General features: G+C 55.5%; 2 protein-coding genes and 5 non-coding genes across 7 annotated transcripts; all 7 read right to left on the reverse strand.

Annotated features, from left to right (window-relative positions):
• Positions 1-290: 290 nt before the first annotated feature.
• Positions 291-10,982, reverse strand: DKC1 (dyskerin pseudouridine synthase 1). The gene is made up of 15 exons (XM_040572169.1): positions 10,865-10,982; positions 10,634-10,695; positions 10,317-10,403; positions 9,677-9,768; positions 8,926-9,110; positions 8,353-8,417; positions 7,643-7,769; positions 7,144-7,274; positions 6,029-6,172; positions 5,454-5,574; positions 3,911-4,029; positions 3,254-3,357; positions 2,755-2,821; positions 2,201-2,359; positions 291-1,661 (listed from the first exon to the last, which is right to left on the reverse strand). Exons 1-15 carry the CDS (start codon positions 10,878-10,880, stop codon positions 1,593-1,595), a joined length of 1,548 nt encoding a protein of 515 aa, XP_040428103.1. The 5' UTR covers positions 10,881-10,982; the 3' UTR covers positions 291-1,592.
• LOC121077607 lies at positions 3,742-3,817 on the reverse strand. The gene has a single exon (XR_005824200.1). It is a non-coding gene; the product is annotated as a small nucleolar RNA SNORD83 (small nucleolar RNA).
• LOC121077603 lies at positions 4,839-5,087 on the reverse strand. Its single transcript, XR_005824196.1, has one exon. It is a non-coding gene; the product is annotated as a small nucleolar RNA SNORD17 (small nucleolar RNA).
• LOC121077602 lies at positions 6,837-6,971 on the reverse strand. Its single transcript, XR_005824194.1, has one exon. It is a non-coding gene; the product is annotated as a small nucleolar RNA SNORA36 family (small nucleolar RNA).
• LOC121077608 lies at positions 7,362-7,437 on the reverse strand. The gene has a single exon (XR_005824201.1). It is a non-coding gene; the product is annotated as a small nucleolar RNA SNORD83 (small nucleolar RNA).
• Positions 8,002-8,250, reverse strand: LOC121077604. Its single transcript, XR_005824197.1, has one exon. It is a non-coding gene; the product is annotated as a small nucleolar RNA SNORD17 (small nucleolar RNA).
• Positions 10,983-11,181: 199 nt separating the features above from the next.
• F8A1 (coagulation factor VIII associated 1) lies at positions 11,182-12,361 on the reverse strand. Its single transcript, XM_040572172.1, has one exon. The coding sequence runs from the start codon at positions 12,353-12,355 to the stop codon at positions 11,297-11,299; it is 1,059 nt and encodes a 352-aa protein (XP_040428106.1). The 5' UTR covers positions 12,356-12,361; the 3' UTR covers positions 11,182-11,296.
• Between the last annotated feature and the right edge of the window lie 98 nt (positions 12,362-12,459).

Consider the following 12,459-nt stretch of genomic DNA (forward strand, 5'->3'; position numbering starts at 1 on the left):
TGTCCACTGCCAGACCTCTCCAGTAGCTCACTACAGCACAGGCAAAGGAGAAAAGAAAGCAGCTAGCTTCCAGGCACATCCCACTGGGATTTATAAGCAGAGGGTGGCCCCTACACACCTATTCAGTCCTGATGATCAAAGGCCCCTCTAGTTGGTGTCCATGTAGACTCAAGCACTTCTCTGTACCTGCAGCATGCACCCGTTAACCATCTCCCCTCCCCACAGACAGGCCTAGGGATCTGAGAACACCGACCTCCTAACAGGAGCCAGATAAGCAAGAAAGTCACCCATTTAAAAATAGGGCTTTTATTTTTTTTTTTATGTAAAAAAGAATAAAAATGTGACATTTCATCTGCTCAGGTTCTGACAGTCACCAGCTGCTGGCACCATTGCCTGCGCCTCTAGCATTAGAGGGGAGAAAAGTGTCAGACAATTAAGAGAAAAGCAATGCATGAGGCTAAGACAAATGTTACAGGATCTCTGCAGGGACAGAAGCTCAGAACAAAGCAGCCTGGATCCTTCCCCATTAAAAGAGGCTAAAATCCTGGCTCAGCACTATCCCTGTGATAGAAGAGACCTCCTGCTGGCAGTGAGCCACCCCAGACAAGGATATTAGGCCAGTTCATTATGAAACCATTCAAGCTCCACAGCCAGTGCCCCCGCAGAGCTGCCTTTGGCCAAGCCTCAGCTCGCAAGCTCTCCAGTCCGGACAGCCCTTTAGAAATCCTGGGCAGCCACTTTCTTGTTACTGTTTCTGCCCCACAGCAGCATCCCCACTGGAAGCTTCCAGAGCATATTAGGTACCAAAACAAGGGAAGGCAGCTGAGAGTGCTGCAGTCCCATTCCAACCACCAAGTTGGAGCCAGCAAGAGGTAGACACTGGCAAAATTACTGGGACACTGGGTCTGGGATCAGCTGACAACTAACAGGCAGGTTCCCCATACTAAGAAGCATAAAGCAGGAAATCCATGTTCTAATCCTTTTATGATAAAGTTTAAAAAAAATGTATTGAATACCTTTGGAACATTTGTTCTCAATTATCTGAGGGCCAAGCCAAACATAAGGCCAGGTTAAAAAGAAACCAGAGCCCTTCAAATAACTGATTCAATTGTCCCCATGCCAAACCCTTTAGATGGACCATGGCTAGGCCAGCCCTCCAGCCACCAATACATTCTGCGACTGTCAGGTAACAGCTCCAACCTTGGAAGAGAAGGAAGGAAGAGGCAGGACAAGAGCGGGGGGAAAATGTTATTCATCCCTCTCATGGTGAAAACAAATACACCTAAGAGCAAGGAGCTGCAGTTTCCCTGAAGATGCCACTTCTGTTGGCATCAAGGTGTCCAGATTCACAAAGCAATCCAGTGCAGGGGCAGTCAGGTACCCCCTCCTCTGGCTACCCTTAAAACAGGATGAGGAGGGGTACATGAGCAGGGCATATCCTGGGCAAACACACCTCCTCACTCATATACACAGCAGAAAAGCAACTTGGAACTTGCTGGCCCCTCTGCCATGCAGCCAGTCCTGTTTTTTCAAGGCCTCAGAATCCTCCCTCTCTAACGATGGGGTCGCCTGCTTTGGACAGATCCAGTCGCTTACTCTGAGCTCTCTTCTACCTCCTTCTGTTTCTTCTTTTTCTTCTTCTTGGTGCTGGTTTCACTGGTCTGTGAAGAGGTTAGAGAGATCAGGAAGAAATCAGAGGCATCACCCGCTGCTCATTTCAGGAGGAGCACCTAGCACTGCGTGAAGGCTAACAAGCCACTTACAGAAACATCTTCACCTCCCCTTGCCACACACAGAGCCCCAAGCGTCCAAACACTCCGTCCCAGCTGCAGGCACAGCGCAGGCTCCCTCACCACCACACAAGCACAGGAGCACTCTTACCGAACGCCACACACCACCCTCCCACAGGGCAGTCCCCACAGACTGAGGAAGGAACGTGCACCCACCAGCTGCCCTGAGCACAGATGTCTGCTCATCCCATGCTCTGCTCCGTCCATTCCCACCTCCCACCTCGCTCACAACCAGTCCAGTTTATGAATGTGCCTGTACTGAGGCACCTTTCTCCCCCTGTGAGGAGCCTGGTACTTTGAGGACGTGCACAGCAGGATGCCAACACATTTACCCTGGAGGTATGAGGGACAGACAGCAGCCCTTCCCTCCCCATGCTTGGACCGTACCAAGGCAGTACCCAGTTACATACCACTTCTACTTGTTCTCCCCCGCTTTCAGCTGCTTCTTTGGCTTTCTTTTCTTTCTTCTTCTTTTTCTTTTTCTTTTCGCTCAGCTCCTCTGGTGGTGGAGTGGCTGGGGATGGTGGGGTCACGGCCTCCTCACTTTCACTCTCTGACTCCCGCTTCCTCTGTTAGGAGAGCACAATGTCAGACGGGCCATCTCCCAAAAGGGCTCAAGTGACGGAAAAGCTGTTTGCAAGCCCATCACGACTGTTTTGCCTGATTCAAATTTCTCAGTTAGCAATGCTTTGAAAAGGAGGGTGAGCTACAGACTGCCAGAGATAAACGTATATGGGCTGAGGCCATAAACAGGTCACTCTACTACTAATCCACAGACCACAAAACCACAATAAAGCGGGCATTAAGCTCCCAGAATATGAAGCGCTTGCCCCTGTATTACAAGCAAACAAAGCAGCACACAATTCAGCACTCAATACCAACTGCCTAAAGGAACAGGCACACATCAGAAGTCTTCAACAGAGCCCAACCAACCTTACAACCAGACAGCACCAGCGATACTCACTTTTGGAGCCCTCTCCACCTCTGATACAGCTTGGGGGACCGCAGCTGCCTCTTTCTTGGACGCCTCCCTGAGAGAGAAGAGACACCAGGCTGAGGAGGACAGTCACTGTGTGGCACTGCTCTGCACAACTACAAAGCCCCTTCCCCCTTGCAAGGCATCAGGTGGAGGAGCTCAGTGTGGGGAAGACCTGCAGCCTGCACCAGTGCCAGCTGGACAGGACAATGGCAAAGCCTCCCCTCTTTCATTTAGCAGACTGACTCCCTCTAAAGCCACAGGCACAGGCTACAGAGGGATAACCGTCTGCTCAGGGCCTTCCACTCCAGCCCTGCCCACCACCAGCACGTTCCCTGTAACTGAGGAACACTGCTGCACACCAAGGGCCCAGACAGCAAATACACCTTGGCCAGGTCTGACACACCTGACAGCACAAACAGCACCCAGTGCTCGCTGCACACAGCCTGGTCTGTGTCCGTCATTCTGAAATTGAAATCGTACCCACCTGTAATCCACATACTCCTTCTTCCAGGAATCTGGTGTGCTCTCGTTGGGCTTTCCGTGCTTGTCCAGCAGACCCTTCTGGATCATCATCTTCTTTTGACTGGCCTGAGAGCAAAGCGCAAAAAGTCAGACTGCAGCTCCACAGAGGAGAAACCTTCCCTTGGGCTTCAGCCACCCATCCTAAGAGGAGATAATCCATGAACAAGCCAAGCACTGCATCGTCACTGACTTAATGCTTCTCTAAGGATTTTCTGACAACTCAGAGAAAACATCCGCTGCACAGCAGCCTACAAGTCACAGACAGGGAGTAGTCAGAAGCCATTTCATCAGGAAATAAGGGCTAATTTGTGGGGGAACTAACAGCAAAAGCAGATGACTGCGTGTAACTGGGCTTATATCCTTGACATCCTTTTCTCCCCACAGCTTAATGACCCGCAACATTTCAGGTGAACCACTCCAACTGCAGAGCTCCTTGCCCAGCCCCTCCAGAGCCATCAGCATGGGGTGATAGATGAAGGTCATCTTTGCACAGAGTGCTAATGCCATCCACTTCACATCATGTGGCTCTTTAACAGAGGAGGGTTCAAGCATAGACCTGAGGTGCCTGCAGCCCCACAACCCAACAGCTGGGCTTCCACCAACACCCCCCGCTGCTCACCTTGGGACCAAGGCCCCATTTGCGGGGATATGTGTCTCTCTCCATGATCACTCTCTTGATCTTTGCCACCACGCCATGGTCGCAGGTAGAAATGACTGCAGTGGTCATCAAGGCGATAGCTGCAGAAGCAAGCAGGGAGCTCGTAAACACTTCAAAACAACAAACCCGTGACAGCACAGATGCAGGAACCTGTTGGGTTCAGCCTGCTCTTCCTCTGGCAGCACAAAGAAGAGGCAAATACCCCAACAATGCCATGTCACCCCGAAACTTTACTGGACACAAGTTCTGGACTAAAGCTTCAGAAAGTTGCCCTGCAAGATGAAAGAGCATCTGTGTCATGGATTTACTACACCAGGAGCACGAGACCCTCCAGTTTACTCCAGAAGATCAGTTATGAATCAGTGAACAGCGTAAGGCAACCATTTCCTGCAGCACCAGCGGCACCACTGGATGGTGAAGAACTCTCTGTAAACAGCTGCTTGGGCACTTCCACGCAACTCAAGGAACTGTGGTGTGTTTAAGGTGCAACTGAACTGCACCATTATGGGAAGGAGCACTGACTGAGCCTTACTCAGTTCTCAAAATCTTGCAGAGGCACACTAGGGGAGACTAATCCTACCAAAAGATATTAAGTCACTATTGCCAGTCCACTGAAACGACCGTGGTGCAGACAGTACAAACGAGGTGGAATGGCTTGGCTGTGTTACACCTCCAAAGTCCCTCAGTCCCATGGGACTGGACAGAGTGTGAGGCCACACAGCACCAGACAGACCGTCCCTACAGTGCGTCACCACCTGTCATCTACAGAGCTTTGATAAAGACACCAGTTAGAACAAGGCACTGTTTCAAGTCACTTCACAGAAGCTGACAGTTGCTCAAGACCTTCCATACTGATCCTCGGTAACTGTGATGTGCCAGGTGGCAATGTGCAATCAGATGTCATCCCTCGTCTTAGTGGGGACAGAGCCCCCCCCAAAGAGGGGCTCTGACCCTGCCAGCACTGCTTCACTCCTGCAGGCAGCCAGCCACACACCGCAGCAGCCCCCAGTAGGACACTGGGAGACTGGAAGGTCTCTGGAGGCTGCACAGCACCCAAACCCTAGAACAGGAGTCGGGGTGTTGCAGGAGGGCAGCGCCACTGCACTCAGAGAATGGATAAACTTCATCATCACCTCACACACAGCACACCTGAGCATCACACGGCTGAAACATGGCTAACTGAGGAACTCTTGACACCTCACCAAGGACTGGCTCTGAGGAACGTATGCAGCTCATATCCGAGGCAGCAAGAGCTAACAGGAATAACAGAAGACTTCTGATAGCAACACAAGCAACAGACTACCCTGCATACAACTTGGCTCTGATGCAGCTGGTGCTTCCTAACATCCTGCTCAATGGCAGCCACCTTGCAGCCTAGCTTATTAGGATGTATTAACCCACAATTTCCATCAGGAAGTGCTATTTAAACCTTCTGTGCTTGGGGATTCATCTGTTACACGTTCACTGAAATAGATGGGCACAAGAAGAACAAGGAGCTTCATACCTAGGCAGATTGCTTCTCCTTTTGTGGTGATGACAACAATCTCCTGATTAAGTTCAATACCATCTTCATACCTCAGGACACCAGGTAGCATGATCTTGGCTCCATAACAAATAGCATTAACCTAAGAAGGTGGGGAACAAGAGGGCTTATAAGCTACCGGAGAATAAAAACAATACAAGAAGTGCCTCTAATGCTTTGGCCTCCTGTTGCCATTACTGTTAGCAACAGCATCCCCACATATCTGTTTCTCATTGTCTACTATATAAAACCCGGGTGCTTTTGAAAAAGCAATCAAAAGAAAGCACCCGTCACAGCCAACAACACATGAGGCAGATCTCTTAAAACCATCAGCATCCTCCTAAAGTGAGGAGGGCAGCATGTCTGACACTCGGTTCTGGGCTCTTGCATCTTACTGCTGTGACCTTGCAGCAGCCCATACAAGGTCCTACACAGCTCTCAAGCAGGACACTGCTGTACTCCATGAGGATCCTGCTCCCCATTTATTATATTAGCTATACAAGATGGGACGACACTTCACAGTCGCTACGTCAACTGGCTCTAACCCAGGAACTCACCGCACTGTCTTTCATGACTAGCCGCTTGTGGGAAGTCAGCAGTTTCTCCAGGGGCAGGATAACCCTTCGCAGGTAGCTGTCATCCTTGTTGTTGTCATACTGCCACTGCGCATCCAGGACATCATGCATAGTCACCATGTTGTCCTGAAAAGACACAACCCCTCTGAAGTCTCCTACCAGCCACCAACTCAGAACACATAAAAGAAAATGAAGTCTAATAGCAAACAGTGTGCTGAAAGGGAGCAAAACCAGACGCCCGATTCACAAACATCAACAAACGTTACCTGGAAGAGGCAAGAACAAATGCTTTCCATTGACAGCTTGAGATCAGCCTAATCTCTGCTACTGCAAGCCTCAACCTTCCTAATGTCACGCTGCACTTGGATCTAATGGATACGCTCTGCCTACCTGGCCACACTTCAGAAGTGCTTCAAACTTAAATACCTCAAACTTTGAGACAAAGAACATCAGTGAGTAGAAGCCTAAACTAAGCAGCTCACCACTCTGTGACATGCAGTACGTTATCGAAGCACCTGTAAGCATCCATCACCTGGAATTCAGAAATGAATGCTAGCGATCACTCTCATAATCCTGCTTTGCAAGGAGAGAAGTTAGTCCTGGAGTTTGAGCCGGCAATGGGAACCAGCAATGACCAGGCAGAAAACACCGGGGAATTGTTCAAGACCATACAAGACTGCACTTCCCAAGCTCCCTTCCATCAGGCACGCTCCCTGCGTCCTGCCCTGACACCAAGCGGTTGTAAGCTGCTAAGCAGGTACCTCGGGCCTGAACCCCTGGCACGTGTGCGATTTGTAGGCCGAGAAACACAGGTGGCATAAAACAAACTTCCAGTCACCGTGGTGCATTTCCCAGTCACTCGCTGTTCCAAAGCTTAATTACCAGAACAGGGACGAGGCCCTGAACTGAACTCAACACTTTGGTTACAGACTGCCTACGGCCAAGAGCTTCCATGTTTTCAGGGCTATTCACAAAACTTCTCCCAGTCAACACGCATCTGCACCTTCTTCCAGTATTATAGAAGTAAGACCGTTCCACAGAACTCTTGCCGTTCTGACAATTCCTAATTTGCTGGTTATAATTAGAGTCACAATTACCTTCTCTCCCATGATCCCAGATCGCACTCTCCGGAGCTCTTGCATCTGGCCCCCAACACCGAGCAGCAAACCAAGGTGGACGCAAAGCGTTCGGATGTACGTGCCTGCTTCACAGCTCACCCAGAAGATACCTGAAACACAAGCCAGGACAGAACGTTATTTAAATAGGTATCTAGAAACGAGTCGCATCCAGAAGCTCCGTGTTCAACCCCTCACAGAGCCATCAGCATGGGGTGATAGATGAAGGTCATCTTTGCACCGAGTGCTAATGCCATGCAGTTGACATCATTTGGCTCATCAGTGAAGGATGCAAAACTACAACAAACAGGTGGGATTTGCTTCTCTGCACACACAAGCAATGTGGGAAGCAGTTACTGCTTGATGGTGGGAAGGATTTATAACTTAAGTTCATCTAGAACAAACAGGAAGCAGCCCATTTCAACAGAAGTTTTATCAGCTGTGAGTTGAATCAAAAGAAGGCAGAAAACCCCCATTTTACCTAATCTTCTCTCAGGATCATACTCCACCAGCTTGCTCTCATAGATGGTTCTGACTCTCAGTTGTCGCTTGACAGCAGCGATGAGGGGAGGTCGCTGGAACAGCGCGCCCGTCAGAGTTTCTATTGCCTGGAAGCAGAAGCAGGAGCAACAGCTTAGCCGGGGCCATGAGCAGAGCTAACGTATGAGCACCGCGGTGTCTCCAGCAACTAAGGCCACTTCCATGAGCAAGAATGCAGAAGATTCGTCACCATTTGGTTATGTTGTATTTAAGAAAGCCGATATGAACCACTGATGTGGTCAAAATGCTACCCCAACTGCCAGTGAGGTACAGTTGGCTTTTTCCATCAGGTGGCAGTGTGCAATCAGACGTCATCCCTCGTCTTAGTGGGGACAGAGCCCCCCCCAAAGAGGGGCTCTGACCCTGCCAGCACTGCTTCACTCCTGCAGGCAGCCAGCCACACACCGCAGCAGCCCCCAGTAGGACACTGGGAGACTGGAGGGTCTCTGGAGGCTGCACAGCACCCAAACCCTAGAACAGGAGTCGGGGTGTTGCAGGAGGGCAGCGCCACTGCACTCAGAGAATGGATAAACTTCATCATCACCTCACACACAGCACACCTGACGTCCATTCCTACCCTCTCAAATCCCACAGAAGCTGAACCCTTTGAGTGTCAAGTGCCAGCATGGCTAACAGTGTGCTGAGACTTACCCTGGCAAGCTGAGCCTCACTTTCAATTGCATTGTGCAGCCGAACAATTCCCACATACTCTTTGCCTGAAAGAACGACAAGAGCAGTCAGGAGCGGCCACTTGCATTTAATGTTGATCTCAAGGCGCACACTGCTACACAGCCACACATCTGGAGAGTCCAGGTATTTTCGCAAACGTCTCCTAAAAAGTGCACGCAACCCATTATCCAGCTGGTTGTCCTTGCAGTGAAAATAATCTGAGCTACATGTCTGTTGTTTCACCAAGCATTAGTTCACCGGAGTTGTAGGTTTGTGCCTTAAATTCAGTTAATACATGAAACCGGTCTTTCAGAAGGGTTTTCATAGACAGCACAAGTCCCAGACAGAGAAACAATCAAAAAACCACCTGAGACAACACGGGTGCACCCTCACTGGCTTGGAGCAAGATGGATAAGCAATCCTTGAGTTCAAGGCACTGAAAGCCTAGGGCAGCCCTGTCAAAGGCAGGGCAGGAAGTCTCCATCTTGTCTCCAGAAGAGCTCCGCACCTTCCAAGTCACTTCAAGTGAAAATGGTCCCATGTCAATAAACATACCTGCACTCTGCTGAGATTTGACCAGCCGCGTTGCCCTCTCAATGCACACAATCAGGCACCCAGTCACCTTAGGGTCCAGTGTGCCGCTGTGCCCGGTCTTCTCTACTCGAAGGATGCGCCGGATCCACGCGACCACCTCGTGCGAAGATGGGTTGGAAGGCTTGTCAAGGTTAATAAAGCCTGACCTACGGCACAAGTTGACAGAGTTGACAGAGCTAAGTATTGGGACAAATGTAGCGGTAGCGTGAAAACCTTGATGAGACTTGCCATTGTAGGAGAAAAGAAAAGCATTTCTAAATAAACAGCCAAGTAAGAGCTGAGCTCACAGCTGCTCCCACCGAGCACGCATCAAGCTGCTCTGCACAGTGGTCCTCTGAAAGGCAGGTCATACTCTGCACAAGCAAGTAATTCTCTTCTTTCCATAGCGTTATCAGTACTCGGCCCTTAATACAAACCGACCACTGCAAACAAGCTCCAAGCAGTCTCAAAGCCTGGCAGGCAGAAGGGTTTTTTTCCATAGGACCACTCAAAACTCCTCAGGTGTTTGCACATCCACCTGCAGAGCAGCCACAATCCCAGAACAAAGAAAATTTCGCAGAAGATGACCAGCAGGCCCTAGGTAGACATTCATTGGTTAGCAGCAACATACAGCATCAAGCAGAAAGGTAAAAGACAAACGTAGAACGGACCACGCTTTCAAGACATTAACTGCAAAAGAAAATTAAATCACTCTAGAGCTTATTGCACTCACCTTACATACTCAGAGATCTCCCTCTTAAGGGGGTTAGCACCAGAAGGAAGGGGTGTGTAGTGCGCTGTCATCACATTTAACTTGTCAAAGTTCTACAAAACCAAACGAAAATTTATTGTAAGTAAAATGAAATTCAAGTGAGCTTGAGAAAAGTATTTGTTCGCTCTAACGCATCTCCCCAATTACTCCGTATCCGGTTCACATTTAAATTAAAAAACCTCCTCCAAACCGAAAACGACCTGCAGCTGAAACTGCAGAAATGCTTTCCTGAGAGAGAGAATCGGAAGTTCTACGTAGAAGAGATGGGAAAGGAGCAGAACGCCAACCTTTGCAGCGTGCCCCACAGGTTCTATACACGTAGCTTGGGGGTATACCCGGAGCACGGGCCCATCAGACCGAAACGCAGCTAACGAGGTTTTGCGAGCGCTTGCAGGAGGCGATAAACTGACAGAGCGGGCCCCCAGGTAACGCCACCAGCCGAACTCTGCAGCGTGATTTCTGCACGCACGTGGCTCGCCTCTGCTGTGAGCACCGCACGTGCTCCTCCGCGGCACGGCGACCGCGAGGAGAGAGCCGCGCGCGTCAAGAGCACGGGGGACACGAGCCCGGAGCCGCCTCGGGTCCTTCCGTAAGCCCCTACCTTCAGCAGCAGCGGCCACTGCGACGTGTCCAGCTGGGCCACGCGGGACTCGGGCTTGATGAGGAACTCCTCGGTGTGCTGGATGTCCTGCGGGCACAGCGCGTCCCGCCGCTCAGCGGGGAGGCCCCGCACACACGTGGCCGCCCCGGGCGGCTCCGGGGGGCGGCCGCGGTCCCGTCCCCGAGCCCGGCCGGTGCCGGGGGAGGTAGGGGGGGAGGGGAGATCCCGGGGAGGGGGGTGGGGGGGGGGAACCGAGCCGCTCCCGGCGCCGCCGCCCCCAGCCCAGCCCCATCCCCCCGGGGCGGCCCCGCACTCACCGCCACGTCCTCGTCGAGCAGCGCCCGCTTCTCCTTCTTGCGCCGCTTCTTCGCGCTGCCACCTGCGGGACGGACGCGCTCAGGCGCCGCCAGCAGGCCCCGGAGGGCGCCGCGCGGCCCGGGCCCGACCCCGAATCCACCCCCCCCCGCGGCCCCGCGGCCTCCCCCCGGGCCCCGCTAACCCTCCGTGCCCCCCCCCCACCCCCCCCGCAGCTCCCCCCCGGCCCGCACCGTCCCCGTCCGCCATGGCCGCGCCGCGTGCTGCCGCCGCCGCGCGGGGAGCCGAAAGGCCGCGCCTGCCCGACAGCCCCCGCGGCTGCGCGCCACGGAGGCCCCGCCCCCTCCCGTGACCACGCCCCGCCCCGCGGCCCCGCCCCCGCGACCACGCCCCGCCCCCTCCACAACCACGCCCCCCCCGCGGCCCCCGCCCCCCCCCGCGGCCCCCGCCCCCTCCACAACCACGCCCCCCTCCCGCGTAGCCACGCCCCCTCCCACAAAACCACGCCCCCCCTCCCGCAGCCCCAAGAACCGGGCAGCGCACACGCGGGTGGTGCGGCCACCGCCAGCTTTAATGCAGCCCCGCGGGGCCCCGCGCCGCGTCCCGAGGCAGGAGGAGGGCGGCAGCAGGAGCAGCAGCAGCAGGATGCGGCGTCCCGGCGGCGCTCACAGCCCCTGCCCCGCGGGGCTGAGCATGTCGTGCAGCACCAGGTGCAGCAGGTGGTTCTGCTCGGCGCTCAGCAGCGGCCACAGCTCGGCCTGCAGCGCCTGCAGCGCCGCCGCGTCCTTCTCCTGGCAGGCCAGCACGGCGGACTGCAGCAGCAGGAAGAGCTCCGCCGGCAGGTAGCTCGCCGCCGCCGGCGGCCCGCCGCCCGCCGCGCCGCCCTCCGGCGCCTCCCAGCAGTACTGCTCCAGCGTGCGGGCGTGCTCGGGCGGCAGCTTGCCGGGCGGCGGCTGCAGGAGCAGCAGCAGCAGCACCCGCGACACCTCGCAGCGCACCAGCGCGTCCAGGAAGGCGCCGCCGGGCGCGGCCCCCCCGGGCCCGACCCCGGCCCCGGCCAGCGCCTGCGCCCGCGTCAGCGCCGCCAGGGCCCCGGCGTAGTCGCGGCCCAGCAGCAGGCAGGAGGCGCGCTCGGCCAGGCAGCGCAGCGCCTCGAGCGGCAGCCGCGCCGCCGCCAGCAGCTCGGCCGCCCGCTGGAAGTGCGCGGCGGCGCGGGCGGGCCGCCCGGTGTCGCGCAGCGCCGCCGCCAGCTCCAGGCACGGCCCGGCCGCCAGCGCCGGCTGCCCGCGCTCCAGGTGCAGGCGGGCGGCGAAGGCCCCGCAGCTCTGCGCCGCCGCCAGGTGCTCGCCGAAGCCGCCGCGCAGCGCCAGGCGCTGCCGCAGGTCCCGCTCCTGGCGCAGGAAGAGCCGCGCCGCCTCGCCCAGCGCCGCCGCCTCGGCGGGGCCGTGGAAGAGGCTCTGCGCGCAGCGCGCCACCGCCAGCTGGCACCAGGCCGCGTAGGGCAGGCTCTCCTGGGCGCGCAGCTCCCGCGCCAGCGCCGCGAACTGCTCCGCCGCCTCCGCCACGTTCGGCTTCCGCAGGAACCGCCGCCGCAGCTTGGCCGACACCAGCCGGTACCGCGACAGGAAGTCCCCTTCCCCGCTGCCGCCGCCGCCGGGGCCCGGCCCGGGCCCGGAGCCGCCCGCCCCGCCGGGCCCGGAGCCGCCCGCCGCCGCCGCCAGCATCGCGCGCCGCCCGGAAGTGACGCCCCCGCGCCGCGCCCCCGCCGCCGCCGCGCCGCCGGCCAATCGGCGCCCGCCTCGGGATCAGGGGGCGTGGTCTCGCCCGG

This window comes from Cygnus olor, chromosome 13, assembly GCF_009769625.2.
Source record: "Cygnus olor isolate bCygOlo1 chromosome 13, bCygOlo1.pri.v2, whole genome shotgun sequence".
Classification (NCBI taxonomy): domain Eukaryota; kingdom Metazoa; phylum Chordata; class Aves; order Anseriformes; family Anatidae; genus Cygnus; species Cygnus olor.